General features: G+C 36.1%; 3 protein-coding genes and 1 long non-coding RNA gene across 14 annotated transcripts in view; all 4 read left to right on the top strand.

Annotated features, from left to right (window-relative positions):
* The first annotated feature begins 2,114 nt into the window (after window positions 1-2,114).
* On the top strand, window positions 2,115-5,889 carry LOC137489305 (uncharacterized). Of its 2 annotated transcripts, none has more exons than XR_012400440.1 (5): window positions 2,115-2,169; window positions 3,421-3,526; window positions 3,651-3,717; window positions 5,053-5,237; window positions 5,404-5,889. It is a non-coding gene; the product is annotated as an uncharacterized lncRNA (long non-coding RNA). The 2 variants fall into 2 exon arrangements; XR_011008708.2 differs by having other exon boundaries at window positions 3,651-3,721; window positions 5,404-5,607.
* Window positions 5,890-7,243: 1,354 nt separating this feature from the next.
* Window positions 7,244-12,377, top strand: LOC103909796 (uncharacterized). Of its 2 annotated transcripts, XM_009297685.5 has the most exons (5): window positions 7,244-8,059; window positions 8,161-8,193; window positions 9,657-10,003; window positions 10,127-10,243; window positions 11,781-12,377. In XM_009297685.5, the coding sequence occupies exons 1-3, from the start codon at window positions 7,300-7,302 to the stop codon at window positions 9,662-9,664; spliced, it is 801 nt and encodes a 266-aa protein (XP_009295960.1). In that variant the 5' UTR covers window positions 7,244-7,299; the 3' UTR covers window positions 9,665-10,003; window positions 10,127-10,243; window positions 11,781-12,377. The 2 variants fall into 2 exon arrangements, with proteins under 2 accessions (XP_009295960.1, XP_009295959.1); XM_009297684.5 differs by having other exon boundaries at window positions 8,161-10,003.
* A 71-nt stretch (window positions 12,378-12,448) lies between these two features.
* LOC141380844 (uncharacterized) lies at window positions 12,449-15,527 on the top strand. The gene is made up of 3 exons (XM_073942451.1): window positions 12,449-13,279; window positions 13,670-13,795; window positions 14,491-15,527. The coding sequence occupies exons 1-3, from the start codon at window positions 13,153-13,155 to the stop codon at window positions 14,604-14,606; spliced, it is 369 nt and encodes a 122-aa protein (XP_073798552.1). The 5' UTR covers window positions 12,449-13,152; the 3' UTR covers window positions 14,607-15,527.
* Window positions 15,528-16,095: 568 nt separating this feature from the next.
* The window catches only part of gxylt1a (glucoside xylosyltransferase 1a), a 43,867-nt gene continuing 38,440 nt past the window's right edge, over window positions 16,096-21,522 (top strand). For 6 of the 9 annotated variants that reach the window (XR_012400022.1, XR_012400023.1, XR_012400024.1 and 3 more), the window contains exons 1-5: window positions 16,096-16,355; window positions 18,056-18,221; window positions 18,643-18,774; window positions 19,992-20,243; window positions 20,554-20,677. Coding sequence is in view for 6 of the 9 variants with exons in the window: in XM_073942449.1 (XP_073798550.1) it covers window positions 16,183-16,355; window positions 18,056-18,221; window positions 18,643-18,774; window positions 19,992-20,243; window positions 20,554-20,677 (847 nt within the window). In the remaining 3 variants the exon portion in view is untranslated. Of the gene's footprint in view, window positions 16,356-17,748; window positions 17,842-18,055; window positions 18,222-18,642; window positions 18,775-19,991; window positions 20,244-20,553; window positions 20,678-21,522 lie in introns of all 9 variants that reach the window. The other 3 variants (XM_073942446.1, XM_073942445.1, XM_073942447.1) reach the window with 1 other exon arrangement.

The following is a 21,522-nucleotide window of genomic DNA, read 5'->3' as shown; positions in this document are numbered from 1 at the left end:
TCTGTGCATGGGATTAATTCATTCTTCAATATGCATTTATTACAACAACATAGTTTTATACCTGTCTATGTCTAAAAACAAAGTATTCCAGGTTTATTTCAAAATGTGCTCACTTAAAACAGTTGGGTCAATAATAACCCATCAAGTAACCCAATGATGGCTTGTTTTGGTACCGACCTGCTGTTGGGTTATTAATCCAAGCCAAAGTTGTTAAGGTTAACCCAACAATTTTGGTTACAAAAATAACTAATTTGTTGGGTTATTTTGCCAAAAAGTGGTTTAACCACTAATATCTCAAATATAATTTCCTCAACAACAACAAAAAAATAAATAAAAATTATTTCACTGTACTTACGCGGTACTTTTCATGCTGAATATCTGGTTGTTACCCCCTTATTACCCAAGCATTACAGTTTGTTCCCTTATACCTACGTAAATGTTATTTATACTTACACTATACTTACAGAAAAGTACACCGTATTTCACTGTACTTACGCGGTACTTTTAGTGATGAATATCTGGTTGTTACCCCCTTTTTACACAAGCATTACAGGTTGTTCCCTTATACCTACACATACGTTCATTATACTTACACAGTACGTACAGAAAAGTACACTGTAATTTCACTGTACTTACGCGGTACTTTGCGGGTTGTAAAAGAAAGCGTTACCAGAAAGTGCTTTTATCCGTTTATAGCTATGAAGTGTTGCGTTGCATCATTAAATTAAGAGTGCTGGTGGAACGGATATAAAAAACAAGACAGGGAGAGGCAGTTTAATAAAAAGCAACGACAATTGCAGATAGCAGGCAGTAAAGGAAAAACTAATAAATTAATGGCAAATTAGATGGGATAATAGTAATACTGGAAGATGGCACTATAGTATTATACAGACAGTAGGGACAACACTAAATCAAGGAAGAAATAGGAAGGAAGAGGTGTGGTTATCAAGATTAAGATTGGGACACACAGGGTTAAATGCAACACTTGCGTTAATGGGTTTACATGAGGATGGGAAATGTGATGTATGTGGTGTAACTGAAAATGTAGATCATGCATTATTTATATGTAGCAAGTATAATAAACATCGCGATATGTTATTCAGTCAGTGTGGGGAAGATAAAACAATATATAAAATTATTCTAGGAAAAGGTATAATAGATTGGCAAGTATATAGAGCGTTTATTAGGTATATCGAGCATTCGGGTTTAGGTTATAGATTATAGTCTAATATTTATGGGTGAGAGTATACTCAATCATTGTCATGAAGGCCCTTTATGTTAGAGGAGCTGAACACGCAGCGCTGACATGAGTATGTGGTCTAGATGCAAAGATTGGAGAATATGAAACATCCAAGTTTTTTTTTTTTTTTTTTTTTTTTTTTTTTTTTTTTTGTGTCCCTTTCCCTCCCTCCTCGTTTCTTTCTGTTGCCCTTTCTAATATTCAGACCCATCATCGGAGTAAGATTCTGTACAGTAGGTGGCGATAATGCTTTTTAATGGGTTAGTCGCCATAAAACAGAAAGAAGAAGAAGATAGCAGGCAGTAATCGGCCCGAGCTCGGCTGCCCTCCGGTGCCTCCGGCTCCGACTCGGCATCGGCGAGTGTTATCCGGGCCGAGTGCGGCCCGCAGCTCGCTCGCGCACATGCGGTTGTGATGCGGCTGTAAAGCACTGGCCCGATTCCGGTCAACCATATCCGGCCCGAGTCTGTCTGTAGAGTCCTGGCCGCTTCTGGCAAGGACTCGGCTGATGGCAACCGATTAAGTTCTTATTTTATCTAGTAATCTGTTAGCTCCACGTTTAATGATAATTTGAGAAAATATTCATGGTACGATAGCAAAAAAAAAAGAATATTTAGTGTGGATGGTCGCAATGTTTAGACGCAAACAAAACAATATTATTTATAAATAGGTTATACATGTCATCTAGAGAAAAACTATGTAAAATTCGCTTATTTTTGAGATAGCACGCTCCTGTGCTGACTGTTTTTTTATAGAGCAGAAGTTGGTTTCATAATAAACACATGCGTGACTAAACTCATGATCCAAACTCCAATCCAGACGGTGGCGGTAATGCTCCAAAAAGCTGGTTGTCAACCACCATGGCACGAAGATCACAAGAAGAAAAAGTTTGGTTTTTCAAACATTTCACGTGGAGTCCGGTCAGAAAGGTAAGCTTTTTACTGCTTGTGTACTGTATAATTAGCGAATTTAGAGCTTAAAACATTTCCACGGTGTTTGGTTGTAACAGCGTTTAGTAATTTAAAACAGTTTGATACGAAATGTAATTTGCTTTAAGAAACACGACTGGAGCTAATGTATGCTAACGCTAACAGTTACAAACAGCCTGAAAGTTCATTTTCCTTTAACACAATGTTAGATTGTAACGTGTGTAGTAACTGAAAACTATTTTAATTATTTTAAAGAAACATGAAACGAATTTGTGTGTATGCTAACTTTGCGTTAAAGAAAGTTTCTGTAGACGAATCCATTAACTAACTTGGCAAAACGTGTTTTTTTCCTGATTTAACATTATAAAGTACCGTGGATGTTGAAAAAAATCATTGTACAGGCGTATACTTATCCAACAGTATTAATTCTGTGATTATGTGTAAATAAAAACTAATCGTTTTGGATTAATAAAATATTATTGTTTATCTTGTTTATGCAGTTAGTCACGAAAAATGATGGAAACTCGACTGTTTACTATTCTCTTTAAATTATCCAAGAGAAATATATTACTATGCACTTTAATTCATATGTGTTAGCCTATGTGAATCAATTATATCTTTTGTTCAAGCTGTAATGGTCAGTTAATGTAAAACTGAACGTCTTAAAGCAGATTTTGATGTTTTTTTTTGTTTGTTTTTTATGTTATTGACAGTGATAAATTCTGATTTAAATGAATGGGTAACAATATTTGTTGGTTAAGTCTTATTGTTCTTGTTTAACAAAGGTTAGTGAGATCATTTTGCAGTACATCACGACCAAAGAAGTCAATGGCACACTCTTTTGAACGTGAATAGGCATGTTATAGTTGTGTGCTAAAAGTCCATTATAAGCTGTAAACTGCTGATACATGTTCAACATAGATTGAGCTTATCAGACTTTACATTACTAATTGCTTCACAAACAGCTGAAATGGTTTATTGTTATTGGCTATCATCATCAAACATTTTTCACAATGGTAGGTTAATCTTCATGGGTACAGAATAATGCATGTCCTTGACCATCTTACAAATCTATGTCTCAGATTCATAAGGCTGTCACTCTGCATGAATCTCCGAATAAATCTTGTGCAACCTTCTGTGTACTGATTATTTACACTATAGGTATTATATGCATTAATTAACTTTGATAGTATTTCAGGATTTGAACTTTTCTTTACGAGAGGTTAACAACAATGTGATGTTTCATTATAGATGCATATGAGGTAGCTCGACTCAAACATCCACACGCAACTGTGATTTCTGACTGGTAGACAGATGAGGATGATGATCGCCTGTCATACATCTCAAGACAGAACAGGTTTGTTTGCAATTATTTTAAACACGTACTGTCAACATTATGTCATTGATCTATTACAACCTGTGAGTTTTGCCCTGGCACTATACTAAAGTGATGTTTTGTTTTGTAAATGTATCTGATTAAGGGACAGTATGGACACATCTATACCATGATGAAGAAAAATTACTTGGAACAAAGAGGCTGGATAAAAGGCAGGTATGAAGATTTCAGAAATCAATGCAGCACCACAAGTACCATCACCATCAATGACTATGGCAGAAATCTTAAGACCACCATCAAGTTGCACAGATACTGTACATTCCAGTACACCAGGCGTGTCCAAACTACGGCCCGCGAGGCTTTTTATAAATATCAATAGAATCTGGCCCGCTATACAAAAATGAACGTAATTCAATAAATAACCACCGGGTGTCGCTATTACATGCATTCAATTAAGCAGCAGTTCTTGTTATGATCTATCTATCTATCTATCTATCTATCTATCTATCTATCTATCCATCTATCCGTCTATCTATCTATCTGTCTGTCTGTCTGTCTGTCTGTCTGTCTGTCTGTCTATCTATCTACACACAGTTGAAGTCTGAATTATTAGCCCCTCATTGATTTATTTAATCTTTTTTAAATATTTCCCAAATGATGTTTAACAGAGCAAGAACATTTTTACAGTATGTCTGATAATATTTTTTCTTTTGGAGAAAGACTTATGTTTTATTTCGGCTAGAATAAAAAGCGGTTGAATTTTTTTTATGAACCATTTTAAGGTCAAAATTATTAGCCCCTTAAGTCTTCAGAACAAACCATTGTTATAAAATAACTTGCCTAATTACCTTAACTTGACTAGTTAACTTGATTAACCTAATTAAGCCTTTAAATGTCACTTTAAGCTGTATAGAAGTGTCTTAAAAATATCTAGTCAAATATTATTTACTGTCATCATGGCAAAGATAAAATAAATCAGTTATTAGAAATGAGTTACTAAAACTAATATGTTTAGAAATGTGTGGAAAAAATGTTTAACTCTCCGTTAAACAGAAATTGGGGAAAAAATAAACGGTGGCTAATAATTTAGGGGGGCTAACAATTCTGACTTCAACTGTATATATGTGTATATATATATATATATATATATATATATATATATATATATATATATATATATATATATATATATATATATATATATACACGCGTGTCTGTGTGATGTATGTAAAATTTGGCCCGCGACAACGTTTGTTTTTTTGCATCTGGCCCTCGGCCCAAAAAGTTTGGACACTCCTGCAGTACACCTATGAACATTTACAGTCTTTGTTCTAGTGCAGTTTGAGATCAAGACAGAACTTATTGCATCTCGTGATGTCTTTGTAAGAATTGAAGACATCACTAAATTTGTTAAGGTTTAATGCAGCTAGAAAGTAAAGATCAACTAGAGAATATCAGCAGTGTCTAACCCACTGTTGTATTTACAGAAGTTGTATGAGAATAAGCTACAGGTTGATTTATATTAATCTGTTATTTTTCTTTTTTAGCACGACTGACTGAAGTTTTAAAATCATGCAACGTCATAAAGCAGCAGCTGGGCCTGATTCTCACAAAACCAAAACAGACGTGATGAAATTCCAGATGTAAACACATTTGACCTTCCTTTGGCCAATTTGATTTGGAAAAGCTTGAAAATCAACTAAAGGAGCAGCCTGAACAAATGAAGAAACTGGTAAGTTCAAGCTCTTGCTAATTTCAAAGTGTTTTAAGTTTATTTGTTTTTTTTATAGTTTTTTTTTTTTTTGCTTCGTAGGTAGCCTACTTTTTTCCTAATTTTTTCTTTTTTTTTACATTAGTACTTGTTCACTACTAATTATCTGTTTATCTTTTAATCACAGATGGAGTGAGGACAAATGTCCATACCACGCCACTGATAAAGAAGTGGAAAAATGCATTACAAGGTAGCTACAACTTGCCCCTGACAGGGATGGAGGAAGAAAGAAGAGAAAGCTAATGTGTCAAATGTCTAAATCACTATTTTGTTTTATTTTTTAAACAACATTTTATGTGTATTAGGATGTTCCCTGATACTTGAACAATTTGGTTCTTTCATTTGCATCTATATATATATATGTATATGTGTATATATATATGTGTGTGTGTGTATATATGTATGGTATGTATGTATGTATGTATGTGTGTGCGCCAAATTCTGAAGAAACATCTTGATACATTTTTAATAAACCTAATACAAATAAAATTATAAATATAAAATTGCACAAGACGTGTATATATATGAAATGTATAATCATCTCACTCATGTCTTGCTGTTTGTGCAATTGATTTTGTTCAAGTTTATTTAAAAAAAAAGTTTGACTTTATACTTCTGCAATTATTTATATATATATATATATATATATATATATATATATATATATATATATATATACATATATATATATTTGTTTGTTTATTATTATTTTAATGTTTTATTAAAAAATGTTTTAAGATGTTTCTTCAGAATTCTGCAGTACTTTTTACAAGTTTGACTTGGATATTTTACGGATTGTCATTGGTATTTTTAAGATGTTTCTTGCTAAATCTTAAATTGGTTTCTATATTTAGGTTTATATAAAATTTAGCTGTTTTTTACAAATTTTTAATTCAAGTCTATTGGGAAAACAGGGTTGTTTAAAAAACATCTGTGTTTGTGTGTAATTTTTAGATTTTTTGTTTAAATCTTTCTGTGTGTCTTTATTGTGTTGTTTTATTGTTGTTTTTATATTGATATTCTTGTGCACTACAAAATTATTTATAAAATTTTAGTACTATTTTTTTCATGCAATCAATAAACGTTTAACATTTATTTATTTTGTCATTTGTCTGATTATTTTCGTTACAGAATATGTATGCAGTTTGCACTTTATTCAAAGGTTAAACGCAGTGCTTACACTTTGTGTTTACATTATAGCCTGTGTTTGCTGTTATATAAATTCAAATGGTTGTAATACCCTATATCAAGTACCAATGTAATACCAAAAGGTTTTATAAGGTGTATAAATATGGAGTCGCGCCAGCTCCGGGCCGCAGCGCACATTACCCTCGCGCCGATTCCGGCGCGGATGCGCAGCGTCGGCTCGCTTACGGCCGCCGCATCTGGCCCGCTTGATTCGGGCCGGAATCGGGCAGTGAGTCCACAGGCATCCGGCCCGAGTCCGGCAGCCGAAGTTGGGCCGAGGGGTTAGTCTCCGGCAGGCGACAATCTAGCCGGAACTGGCCCGAGTGTATTTTGCTATCTACTAAAATAAACTTTATAACACAAAAACAACATTACGTATGCATTTAAATTAATTTAACTCAACTATTCGGTTACATAAATAACCCAGCGTTTTTTACGTGTGTATAATGTGTTGGTGGAGTTTTCTGCAGAGCATCATGTAGTTCTGCGTGAATTCCACAACAAAACGGGTCGGTTAAACATACATCAGTCAACAGTTTAATAAATGATTTTAGTTAAATTCTAGAATTTTATTTAGATTATATTTTGAGTAGGCTTAATATTATTATTATTATTATAAAATATGATTGTGTAGGCTACTCTGCCTTGCTCTCTACAGCTTGAAACTGCCTGAAACCGCGAAACCAGGAAATGTGAAAATTCAGCAGGTGGGGGGTGTTTTTTTCCTTGTATGTGTTTTGCTCAACAGGCGGATTTACTGCGTCACTTCCTCTGCTGCCAGTCAGTTCGTGTTACTGTGCTTTTAAGATATTTCGAGTAAAACTCAATCGCATCAATGAGTTCTCAAATCAGTCCAGCGGATATTACAGCACAGAAGACAGAAATTACAGAATCTGTGCCATCATCATCATCATCATCATCAGCGGAGGAATTAAAGATCAGTGCAGATGAAAAGAGAAAGAAAAGAAAACGAGATCCAGAAGACGAAGAACTCAATAAAAACAGCCGAGATGAAGAGGAAAAACCAAAACTACAGCCCGAGGAAGAGGAAGAACTGAATAAAAACAGCAGAGATGAAGAGGAAAAACCAAAACTACAGCCCGAGGAAGATGAAGAACTGAATAAAAACAGCAGAGATGAAGAGGAAAAACCAAAACTACAGCCCGAGGAAGATGAAGAACTGAATAAAAACAGCAGAGATGAAGAGGAAAAACCAAAACTACAGCCCGAGGAAGAGGAAGAACTGAATAAAAACAGCAGAGATGAAGAGGAAAAACCAAAACTACAGCCCGAGGAAGATGAAGAACTCAATAAAAACAGCAGAGATGAAGAGGAAAAACCAAAACTACAGCCCGAGGAAGATGAAGAACTCAATAAAAACAGCAGAGATGAAGAGGAAAAACCAAAACTACAGCCAGAGGAAGATGAAGAACTGAATAAAAACAGCAGAGATGAAGAGGAAAAACCAAAACTACAGCCCGAGGAAGATGAAGAACTCAATAAAAACAGCAGAGATGAAGAGGAAAAGGGAGAACAGCATCCAGATGAAAAGGAAGATCTGAAAGAAAAGTTATCAATAACTGAAATTATTTCATGTATGTATCTGTAATTTATTTAAAAAATAGAAAACTGATTTACGCAATATCAAAGTTTCTTTAAATCTGCAAAATGAGTTAATGTGCATGTTGTGTTTCAGACTCAAAAAGATGGAAAGGCACAATAAAGAGAGGTAAGACCTATTTGACAAGGGCGTAGCTTTGCTTTTGATGTTGGTGAGGATGTAATGCTTTGAAATATTGAGTTACTCCCCAAAGATCTTTTTATGGCAAGTAATGTGTTTCATTACTTTTGCGTTACTTTTTCTGACTTACTGAGGCTTGATCTCTGCAGTCAACAACACTATAACCTTCATTTACTGTAAAAATCAGTCATAATAATAAAGAATAATGTCATCTAATGAAAGCTTCCTGAGGCAGAGCTCTACATGCCATGTACAGATTAATGACAGCGTAAAGCGGTGTGTTTGCTGTTTTTAGTCTCATTAGTGCAGTAAATCAGTGTGCACTGAGACTATAACACCTTTTTCCTTTTCTCCATGTGTTCAGAATAACGAGAATACTTCCAGCTTTGTAGTAATGTAAGCCAAAGCCATCCTGCTTTCTGTCTGCCGTCTCTAATGGATTCAGTGTGACCTCGCTCAATTAAATTCAGCTATTTTTTTAAGTTATTTTTTTTAAAGGAACTCAAATATTATTACTATTTTTTAATGTAGGCTGATGTCTTACTTTACTTGTTACTTAGAAAAATCATATTATTATGCAACTCATAGTACTTGATGCGGTTGCCCAAACACTAGAGGCGTGCGATGCAATAACATTGTGTCTTGACTGCTGCTGTTTTATTTTAATCATTAATGACAGTTGACTGAGCATTTGCATTATTATTATGGGATATTTCAATAATCTGTGGCTATTGATACTCTGATCAAGCTAATTCTACGCCCTTGCTATTTGAAATAACCGATCCTTCATTTAAGGGGACTTTATTTATATTTAATAAATGCCGCCTTGATGAACAAAATAATTTAATAAAAGAATTCTAATCAAATTTTTAATAAAATAATAAATAAACTGACCCCAAACTTTTGATTGGTGGTGTAGATCAGTGGGTTAGTTTATTAAAATAATTTAATAAAAGAATTCTAATCAAATTTTTAATAAAATAATAAACAAACTGACCCCAAACTTTTGATTGGTGGTGTAGATCAGTGGGTTAGTTTATTAAAATAATTTAATAAAAGAATTCTAATCAAATTTTTAATAAAATAATAAACAAACTGACCCCAAACTTTTGATTGGTGGTGTAGATCAGTGGGTTAGTTTATTAAAATAATTTAATGTGCATGTTGAATATAATAGACATTTGTTGATTGGCTGTGCCTTACCCTGGATGTTGTTCACCCTCTGCCTATGCATATCCATCTTATTTCTGTGTTGTTTTATGTGGCTTTACAGTCAGTTGCCTATTGGAATTATTTCCTACAATTATCAGATGATTTGGGGTGCTGTGTGCACTTAATTGTGCTCGCAAACCATTTACATGACCTCCATTTCCCAGCTGAGTGAAATGTACTTGTATACCATCTCTATAACTGTATTTATTTTATTTAAGATCATTTATAATGTTTTTTAGAGCTGTAAAGCACTCCAGAATCTGCCAGATGATTAGTAGCCCTTATTTGGTCACCGCCGGTGGTTGCTATGACACGCGAACAAAACAACAAAGTTTGGCCACGCCTCCCCATGGGTGACGTCACTGAAACTACGTATATGTCAGTCCATGCTTCGAATGCCAAAAGATTTTCTGGAGGACTCTGAGTTCGACTGAGCTGAATTGAAAGCAAACGAAACAACTTGACAGAGACATAGCCTACTCCTTTAAAACTCACATAAACTGATTTAAAATGACTTCAAACAAGAAATTGAAGAACATGACTGTTAAAGATCGGAAACGTAAAGTCTGTGATGAAAATGAAGAAGGTAAGTCAAGTAGTTCACTATAATAAAGGCTAATATACTAAAGGCACTTTGGGTAGTATATTATGTTTACTCTGTCAGACTGGGACTTTATTCTGCTCCTCATGATGTTCTTGTTTTTCATAGTTGGCCACATTCGACTGGTCTTCTCAGGAGAACTGTTGGAGGATGAATACACACTTGGTTGTTATTACATTTACTCCAAATGCAGCATTTCTAAGGCTTCGCGCTTATATGTTGGAAGTAAGTAAACCCTGTTTAACCATAAACCTGTTAATGTGACGCATGAGGAAGAATAAAAAGTATGTGTGTTGTGTTGTTAAGGTATTCATTTTTGTGGTCACCAAAAAAATACCTTCATCAGTTTCAACTGGTATTACCAGAATACTCTTGACAAACACTTTCTGATGCCAACAGAATGAGCTTTTATTTCAGTGGATGTAAATTTTCACGTTCTGTGTTTTAAGTATATTATAAGAAAGCAGCTTAGCGTGGTTTAACATATCTTAACACCAACCGAAACCCAAATTTCTGTCAAACTTTACTTGTTATTAACACTAACTATTGTCAAAAGAACAGTAAACAAAGATAAAGTGAACAATATCACGTTAAGTGTTTTCCTAAACCCACCTGGAAAAAACTAAATATCTGAAAATTACTAAAAATTGAGTTATGTTTTTAGTCACACACAAACACACATCCACACATACAATTACCTTAAGGTGACTAGGGAATAGGACCATACATTTGGAGTGTGAGAACAGCCAAACAAGGGCACAGAATGGTCTAAAAGGCAGTCATTTATTTACAAAGAAAGCAAAAATAACTCAACTCAACACAACTTAACAGAAAAAAAAAATCAACATGGAAATAATTAGTAATGCTACTACTAATAATAATAATATTAATGATAAGGGAAGAAAAGATAACAACAGTGGTACCTAAATCAAAGAAATCAGCAAAACCAACACATTTAACTATAATTGAAACCCAAACTCTTCCTAACTTAATAATAATGAGAAACAGAGACATGACAGCTTTAAGGTATGCAACACCTGTAAAGTACACTACTCTCACTGAAAACTATAAATATATAAAATGCACACACTCCCTCACTAATGTGCCTAACACAGAATTGCTATGTGCACATTGTGCCTCATATCTAGCTTACCTACCCTAATGCCCTGGAGGGTATTCCAGAAAGCAGGTTATGTGACATTTTTAAAATTTAAAAGCTGGACAAGGAAATGCTTGGATGGTTATAAAACGTACACAAAAGGATGTTAAAGTTGTGTTCAATAATGCATTAATAAAAGAGGAGAGGACAGCATGTGTAATTTAATAAACTCAAACATTTACTCTCATTTGTTTACTTTGTCTTTCCTTATCTTGACTTTCCATGGTAACTCGTGAATGCAGCGGTCCACTAATATTGCCTTCAGGTAATCGGTGTGCGCTGTTATTAACTTGCGGTTATCTTTATGAGGTTGATTAAGCGAACTCTTCTCAGGTGTTTTAGAACCGACATACTCATGGTATGCAGGTTTTGGATTAATCAACCAAGAGTTCAGGGTTTAGAAGATGGTAAATTAACCCAGCTTTCTGGAATACTCCCTTGTTTGGAGCATAACAAACCTTGGTGTGTGTGTGTGTGTGTGTGTGTGTGTGTGTGTGTGTGTTCAGTGTGTTTGCCTTCTGTTTTTATTATGTTCAGTTTCAGACAGCTTCAGACATTTCTCTGGTCATCTGACAGATGTTTTGTTGTCATTCTCTCTTTCAGAAACAGATCCGGATTCAGATGAAGGTAGTCCAATCCCCAGAAGTACATCTATGGAACTACTGATTCCATTGAAGAAACCAGAATCAGAAGTTTCTTTTCTAGAATAAGCAGGGATTGATTGTTATATGACTATATAAGGGAAACGCTGCATCAGGAGAGCCGACGTTTTGTGTGAACTTTAAATTCTACTTTTAAAAGAATTTAATTGCTCAGTTTTTTCCCCTTTATATTTTGTTCTGTTGTTTTTTTTTTTATTTGTTCATTTTCATTATTGTACGTTGTTTGCCATTTAAAGTTGGCACAAAGCTGTTTCTTTGTGGTCTGAAAGTTATACCCGAGTATGGAGGGAGGAGAAGGTTTGGGTACAGTAAGCTCTGTCCTGTGCAATTCATTTAAAGTTTATTTTTATAGCATTTTTTACAATCATGATTATTTCAAAACAGCTTTAAAAATGGTACACATTATTGCATTACAATCAAATATATGTTATTATATACAGACAAAATTAAACTGCAGTTTAATTGCATAAACGTGATGTTTATTTGTACATGTTTACTGAAGTGTATTTGTGTATTAAATGTGTGTGTTGTCCTGGAAGTCCTTGATGTCCCCAATTTCTGTTTAACAGAGATATTTTCTCAACACATTTCTGCACATAATAGTGTTAATACCTCATCTCTAATAACTGATTTATTTTCTCTTTGCCATGATGACAGTAAATAATATTAGACTAGATATTCTTCAAGACACTTCTATACAGCTTAAAGTGACATGTAAAGGCTTCACTAGGGTAATTAGGGTAAAGTTAGGGTAATTAGGCAAGTCATTGTATAACAGTGGTTTGTTCTGGAGACAATCCAACACTAATATTGCTGAAGGGGCCAATAATATTGACCTTAAAATCGGTTTAAAACAATAAAAACTGCTTTTATTCTCGCTGAAATAAAACAAATCAGACTTTCTCCAGAAGAACAAATATTATCAGACATACTGTGAACATTTCCTCAATCTGTTCAACATCATCTGGGAAATATTTAAAATAGAATAAATACAGGAGAGCAAATACTTTTGACTTCAACTATATGTATAAACTCTTTAAAAAGCTGGGTTGTTGTATCCCAACATATGGACAATTTAATGAGCTATTTCTTAAAAAAAAAAAAAAAAGTTAACAATCCAGCGTTTTTTAGTGTGTAGAGAGATTTCTATTTGATATTTTTATAACAATAAATTACTGTCAGAACCAGAGGTAGGCCAAAAAAAGGTCAATCAGCTTCTGGCCGATCTCTTGCTGTTTTGACTGAAAAGCGAAAGTGAAAGCAAAACTGCATCAACCAACGCCATCATATGTGTCCATTTCCCCGTGTTGAAGATGAGCTGCAGGGTGTTTGTTCGCACAATTGCCGGCCAGTTGTTGACAGTAAACGTGGAGACAGAAGATGAGCTGATGAACATGACCGTGGAGAAGCTGCTAAAGAGATTACTGACCGAAGACAAGCGTGAGTCTCAGTTTCTCAATATAAAACATGACCGAATATAAAGAGCAGAAGCATCATCATGCATGTTAATTACACCACAGTATATTTTACCATATCAAGATGAGGATAATTAATGACAGCAGATGACTCTTAATGAGGAAACCGTGCATGCAACAACCTCTAAATAAAATGCAATATTAAAATTAGCTCGTGTGTGTGTGTGTGTGTGTGTGTGTGTGTGTGCGTGCGTGTGTGTGTGTGTGTGTGTGTGTGTTCAGTAATCACATTTGTGTGATTTTAGGCTCATTTCATTGCTTTTAAAGTGAAAACACTCATTTTAGAAGACATTTTCAGGTTTTGCATCTTCATTGAATGCACTGATATGTGTTTTCTCTTGTTGTGTTCATGCAGTTTCATTAGTTCCCTTGTCCAGAGTCTCATATAATGGTAAGAAACTGCAGTTTGACCACACACTCGGCTCGTATGGCATCAAACATGAAGAGACGGTCTACTGGATTTTACCATTATATGCAGGAGGTAAAACAACATCTTTAATGTGCATTAATATTCATAAAACTCCTATTATTTGACATGCGAGAGCTGTCACACAGACAAATGCAGCTTCTCAATGTGTTTAAGAAAACTGACTGAATTCTGCTGTTGTGTTCATCTCATTGTTTATACACGCTTCTGTTCAAACGTCTAATGGTGAGATGTTTTTGAAAGAAGTCAAAAGGCTCCATTTATTTAATCAAAATGCAGTAAAATAGTGATAAATCATGCTGAATTAAAGTGATTATTTTGTGTTTGAGTTTATTGTCAAGCGTGATTTATATGTGTCAGGTAAAGCTGTATTTTCAGCATCATTACTCCACTCTGGTGTTCAATATTTCCTTCAGAAATCACAGGATTTGATGATTAGGACACATTTATGATTATTATTGTTGAAAATATGAGAATAAGAGCAGCATTCATTGTAAATAAAACATTTTATAGCATAATACATGTCTTTGCTGACACTTTAAATCAATATAAAGTGTCCTAGATGAGCAATAGGGTTCATTTCTTTCCAAAGCTGACCTCAAACCTTTGAACGGTGGTGTATAATATTTCCAAACTGATCAAATTCATATCCAAGCTGAACTTCTGGACTCAGGCAAACAGATTCAGCACAGGCTTTTGTTGTCACTGATTTATGATTATTGTTTTGTTGAATATATGATCTCTCCCAGGTCCAGGTTTGCCTCCAGATGAAGATAAACGCGTCCCCAGGACTCAATCAATGGAAAAATTAGCACTGATGCAGCAAACGGAACCAGAGTCCAATAAATCATGCCGGATACTGTAGTTCAGTGATCACACACATGATCCTCTGTGTTGGCCAGCAGGTGGTGCTGTTAAACTGTGTATAACCGAGTGTTCATTTATTCCCCTTCGGCTTGGTCCCTTTATTCATCAGGGGTCACCACAGTGGAATGAACTGCCAACTATTCCTGAATATATTTTACACAGCGGTTGCCCAGTGATGGGAAACACCCATGCACTACGGCCAGTGTAGTTGATCAGTTCCCCTATAGCGCATGTGTTTGGACTGTGAGGGAAACCGGAGCACCCGGAGGAAACCCACGCCAACACGGGGAGAACATGCAAACTCCACACAGAAACACCAACTGACCCAGCCGAGACTCAAACCAGAGACCTAAGTGCTGTGAGGCCACAGTGCTAACTATTGAGCCACCATATCGCCCTATAAGCGAGGGTTGTGTTCTCCAATTTCAATTTCAATTATATTATTGAGTACTTGCATACTGTGTCGTGTGTTTCCACTGTGACCTTTTTTAAATGTTGTGTTAATGCTGTTGTATTTGCAATAAATTTATTTTTTTTTAAATTAAAGAACTACATGCATAATGTTTTATTCAGTTAATTAAAACTAAATCTTTATTGTATAATCTTGTTGAAAATGAAATGATGGCTTTGTTGTTGATTTGAGTTATTTTCAGCTTATCCAAAGAGTACATTGAGATTTGATGAAATCAAAAAAGTTATTTTTTATTGTAAATAGCTTAAAAAATGCATCCATAATCCAGATTTCAAACACTTTATTTAATGTATTATTGAAACTTATTAACTTTACTGAAGATATAAACACGTCTGTATGTACTAGTAAATAAACGGAATGCCTGCTCCGAGACCAACAAGCTCTGTACGTACAGTCAGAAAGAAAAACAGCCACATATAGAATAAGTAAATAAATAAATGTGATGTTAAAACATTTTTCATTATATAAGCGCTTAACTTTAACCTCTGATGGCAGGTGTTCATACATATTTACACAAAATATCACATATGGACTCTGAGCGTCAAATGCGCCGCCATATTTGTACAGGGCTTCCAGGACAAATGTCATTCAGCCGCACTGGTCAAGAAGAAAGCCAATGTGAAGATGTTGGACTTTAGCGCTGTATACTGGTGCAAAACAAAGAAAACAAAGCTTAAAGGCAGAACATTTCATTGGGAAGGTTTAGTTTTTTACGTTTTTGTATGTTATGAACTTTTGTGCTCAACAGGTAACGTTATTGATGATAATACTCTTACTGCACTTACCATAAGGCAAAGGAGCAGTAACGTGCTCTAACTCGTCTTATGCAAGTTTTGTTGAGTAAAACAATGTAAATGAAATATGACAACGTTCATCACGGAGATTCCCTGTACTAAAATGGCGGCTCTATGGACGCATTCCTTCCAATGGACAACAACAGGATAGGCGACATCTAACGTATATATTTATGGGCGGAGATAAGTGGTCATGTGATCATATGCTCCCGGAAGTTAGTGATGAATATTCATGAGCGCGCCTCCGCCATAGTATCTGCTGAAGGCCGCAGGGTTTCTCTCTCCATGGCTGCTCTCTCGGGCATAAAATGCGGCGATATCTCCGTGTTTTGTTCGTCTGCACGCTGATAGTTTTCTGCTCGCTTCTCTACATATTTAACCAGCTGGTTTCATCGCTGGAGAGCGCGAATAATCACCAGGCGCGAGCGCAGCGGACACGCGCCGCGGACACGGGTCTGAGGAAGCGCGCACACGATGACAGGTAAACAAACCCTCACAAACCACCACACGACACCTAAACAGATTAAATTAAACTTATAAGTATTAGAATTGTGAGCTCTCAGCTTTATACCAGCTTTCACTGAGCGGACAGTCTGTTTTAATAACAGAACGGAATCTTAACTAATGCTGGATTGTATAGTCGTGTGTGCAGTAGATGTTTCTTTCAGGCTGTTGTGTGATTGTAACTGATGTTTGAAATGAGTTACTGGTCATTGAACTACTAATCCTGTCACGCTTACGTTAATAAGTAAACTTTAGCTACCTTCTAATTAATATTCATAAGCTTCCTCTATTGTAGTAACCGTTGATTCGCCTGTTTACAAGCGCCCACCTTCCGCTCGGCTTTTCAGCCAATCAGTGACACCTATTTGACGAACGTCAGATTACATAATGGTTTAGGAGCCAGGGGTTATTTAGGTTTATAAAACTATAAGTACACATGCTTTATTTTGATAATTATTCATAATATTTTTAATTTGTTTACCACAGATTGAGTTAGCTGTGATGAACAAATTTTGAGTTAGCTGTGATGAACAAATTTTAGACTAATTTGAATTGATTTACTGTATGCTGTACAATTTAAAATATTATTTGGACTTTTTTTAATAAAAAATAAATAAATACAAATTAAATAAATTAATTAATAATACAAATTTAAATTTAGTTCATAATCTTGTGCTTTACTATTGAATGTAGCATGTTTATTTTGTTTTGTTGTTGTTGTTGTTAACTTATTTTAATATATTACTAATTTATTTATTTAAATTTAAAATTAGTTATTTTTGCGTTTATTGTATTACAGTTTAATTACTTATCACTGTTTGTTTTTGTTTACAACTTTTTTGTCTAACTGTATTTATTTTGATAATTTATCTGATTATGTTTATATTTTAATATGCTTATATATATATATGTTTATTTATTTATTATCAATATATAATCTGTTGTAAACCCTGGCTGGTGCAACAGGTTTTGTCCTGTTGGTTTGAAGCTGTTTTCAGTGACTGTTCACTAAACCATCCTGAATCAATTCACAGTTACACAAGCGTAAATGATTCAGTTCACATTCACACAACTGTTTTGTTTCAGTTCACTTACAAAGCTTTTCTTATTTGGTTCACATTCACACAACTGTTTCGAATCAGTTCATATTCACACAGCCATTCTGAACCAGTTCATATTCACATGGCAATTCTGAATCAGTTCACATTCACACAACTGGTTTGAATCGGTTTACATTCACACAGGTTTTGTCCTGTTGGTTTGAAGAGGTTTTCAGTGACTGAGTCCCGTTTATCTGGAGCTGCAGACAGTGTGTGCGTGAATATGTGTATGCGTGTGTGCTGATGTGGAGCCTGTTTGTCCCCTGTCAGGTGTAAATCAGGGCCCGTCTCTCTCTGGGAGCCGTACTGGAGTATCAGCTCTTCTGTGTGCACAAAACACTGCTTTATGGACTCCACTGTTAGGTACGAGATACAGAGTCAGGCTGTAGAGCTAGAGCTGTGTGTGTGTGTGTTGCAGAACACTCACATCTGTTCGAGATGTCTGGATTAGGGTTGGGCGATATGACAAAAATCTCATCTCATATTACGATAGAGTCACCTCATATCCTGATAATAACCATATATATATATAATTTGTTAATGTAATGTGTGCATGTGTTTGTGTTTGTGTGTGCAGGTCTGAGCCGCAGCGTCTGCAGCCGGTGCAGTTGGCCGTGGTGGCGTGCGGATCCAGACTGCAGGAGACTCTCACCATGATCAAATCCGCCGTCATCTTCAGCCGCAGTGAACTGCACTTCCACATCTTCGCTGAGGAGGATCTGCATGCTGGATTCAGAGACACGGTCAGGGTTCACACTCGCTGAGCTTATCTATCTTCAGCATGTAGAACACAAAGGTGGACATTTGAAGGCAACATGATCTGCCTATACAATTCTTTATTCTTTTCCAAATGTTTCCTCAGTGATGTTTAATGGAGAAAGGACATTTTCACAGTAATTCCTGTAATATTTTTTCTTCTGGTGAAAGTCTTATTTCTGTTAATTTGGCTGGGATAAAAGCAGTTTTACATTTTCTTGAAACCATTTTAAAGTCAATGTTAATGACCCCTTAAAGATTTTCTTCTCAGTTGTGTACAGAATAATCCACTGTTGTCTAAAAAGCTGCCTAATTAGCATATTTAAGTCTCTAAATTACACTGTAAGCTGGATACTAGTTTCTTGCAAAATAACTAGTGTGTGTGTGTTTGTGCGTGTGTGTGATCAGCTGCAGTCATGGCCGCAGAGGGTTCGCTCCAGGTTCAGCTACAGCATTTATCCCATTAGCTTCCCATCAGAGAACGCCAGAGAGTGGAGGAAACTCTTCAAACCCTGCGCTTCACAGAGACTCTTCCTGCCTGTGAGTCACTGAGTCATTCTGAGTCACTTCACATTCACCAAACCGTTCTCAATTAAATCACTGAGTCATTCTGAGTCACTTCACATTCACCAAACCGTTCTCATTTACTTCACTGAGTCATTCTGAATCACTTCATATTCACGGAGTCTTTCTCAATCAGTTCACATTTCCAAAACTTTTCTGTTGACATTCACACAAGCTTACTGATTCACTTCACATTTATACAACTGTTCTGAATCAGTTCATATTCACTGAACCCTTCTGTATCAGATCAAGTTCACTAAACCAGTCTGAATCAATTCACAGTTACACACGCGTAAATGATTCAGTTCGCATTCACACAACTGTTCTGATTCGGTTAAGTTTACATTCAAACAGCCATTCTGAATCATATTACATTCACACAGCCGTTGAGTCAGTTCACATTCACCCAGTCATTCTGAATCAGATTACATTCACACAGCTGTTCAGTCAGTTCACGTTCACACAGCCATTCTGAATCAGTTCAGATTTACTGAGCCATTCTGAATCAGTTCATGTTCACACAGCCGTTAAAGTCAGTTCACATTCACACAACCATTCTGAATCAGGTCACATTCACACAACTGGTTTGAATCAGTTCACAATCAAACAGCCATTCTGAATCAGTTCAGATTTACTGAGCCATTCTGAATCAGTTCACATTCAAACAACTGGTTTGAATTAGTTCACAATCACACAGCCATACTGAATCAGTTCAGATTTGCTGAACCATTCTGAATCAGTTCACATTCACACAAACCATACTGAATCAGTTCACATTCATCAAACCGTTCTGATTCAGCTCATATTCATCAAACCATTCTGAATCACTTCACATTCACACAACTGGTCTGATTCAGTTCAATTTCATCAAGCCGTTCTGATTTAGTTCACATTCACTCAACCATTCTGAATCACTTCACATTCACACACTTATTTTGAATCACTTCACGTTTACTAAACCCTTCTAAATCACGTTAAACTCACACAACTGGTCTGATTCAGTTCATATTTATCAAACTGTTCTGAATCACTTCACATTCGCACAACGAAGGCAGTTGTATAAATGTGAATGTTCATTAATTGCTCTCTTTAATCCTCATGCTCCACTATACTCTGCTGCGTTATTGTTTATTTCCCTTTAAAGAGACAGAACGTGTGTGTGTGTGTGTGTGTGTGTGTGTGTGTGTGTTCAGCTGATCCTGAAGCAGGTGGACTCAGTGCTGTATGTGGACACTGATATCCTCTTCCTGCGGCCGGTGGAGGACATCTGGAGCTTCCTGTCCTCGTTCAACCGCAGTCACGTGGCGGCGCTGGCACCTGAACACGAGGAGCCTCGCATGGGCTGGTACAACCGCTTCGCTCGACACCCATACTACGGTAAAACTGGAGTCAACTCAGGAGTGATGCTGATCAACATGACGCGCATCAGACACACACACTTCAAGGTAACACACACACACACACACACACACTAAATGAAATATTACACACATCTATAAATTCTATAGTTCAATAAATACTTTGAGCTGAATTTAGTAATGTAAAAATGTGAATGTTGATGTTGATGAAAGCATGTGTCTGTTGTATTTGAGTGTCTCCCCAGCAGATGTCACTGCTGCTCTTCTGCAGCTCGTTTACTCTGATTTCCACATTACTGAGACGGTTTTATCATTCATTTAACGACCATACATTAAACAGAGTGTGTGTGTGTGTGTGTGTGTGTGTGTGTGTGTGTGTGTGTGTGTGTGCGCGCAGAATGATCTGTCAGCGATGGACCTGAGCTGGTCTGATCTCCTGATGCCGCTGCTGAACAAATATAAGCTGAACATCACCTGGGGGGACCAGGACCTGCTCAACATCATCTTCCACTACAACCCCGGTGCGTCCCACTACTCCTGCACTCCTATAATTTGCTTAAACGCTCACTATATAGTCAGCAGTGGTGTATAATTTGCTCAAACGCTCACTATATAGTCAGCAGTGGTGTATAATTTGCTCAAACACTCACTATATAGACAGCATCAGTGTATAAACCGCTCAAACACTCACTATATAGTCAGCAACTGTGTATAAACCTCTCAAACACTCACTATATAGTCAGCAGTGGTGTATAATTTGTTTAAACGCTCACTATATAGTCAGCAGTGGTGTATAATTTGTTTAAACGCTCACTATATAGTCAGCAGTGGTGTATAATTTGTTTAAACGCTCATTATATAGTCAGCAGTGGTGTATAATTTGCTCAAACGCTCACTATATAGTCAGCAGTGGTGTATAATTTGCTTAAACGCTCACTATATAGTCAGCAGTGGTGTATAATTTGCTCAAACGCTCACTATATAGTCAGCAGTGGTGTATAATTTGCTCAAACACTCCCTATATAGACAGCAACTGTGTATAAACTGCTCAAACACTCACTATATAGTCAGCAGTGGTGTATAATCTGCTCAAACACTCACTATATAGACAGCAGCAGTGTATAATCTGTTTAAACACTCACTATACAGTCAATAGTGGTGTATAATTTGCTCAAATACTCCCTATATAGACAGCAACAGTGTATAAACTGCTCAAACTCTCCCTATATAGTCAGCAGTGGTGTATAATCTGCTCAAACTCTCCCTATATAGTCAGCAGTGGTGTATACACTGCTCAAACACTCACTATATAGACAGCAACAGTGTATAAACTGCTCAAACACTCACTATATAGTCAGCAACAGTG

The sequence above is a fragment of the Danio rerio genome, chromosome 25, assembly GCF_049306965.1.
Source record: "Danio rerio strain Tuebingen ecotype United States chromosome 25, GRCz12tu, whole genome shotgun sequence".
Taxonomy (NCBI): domain Eukaryota; kingdom Metazoa; phylum Chordata; class Actinopteri; order Cypriniformes; family Danionidae; genus Danio; species Danio rerio.
This window is presented reverse-complemented; position numbering and strand designations above follow the sequence as displayed.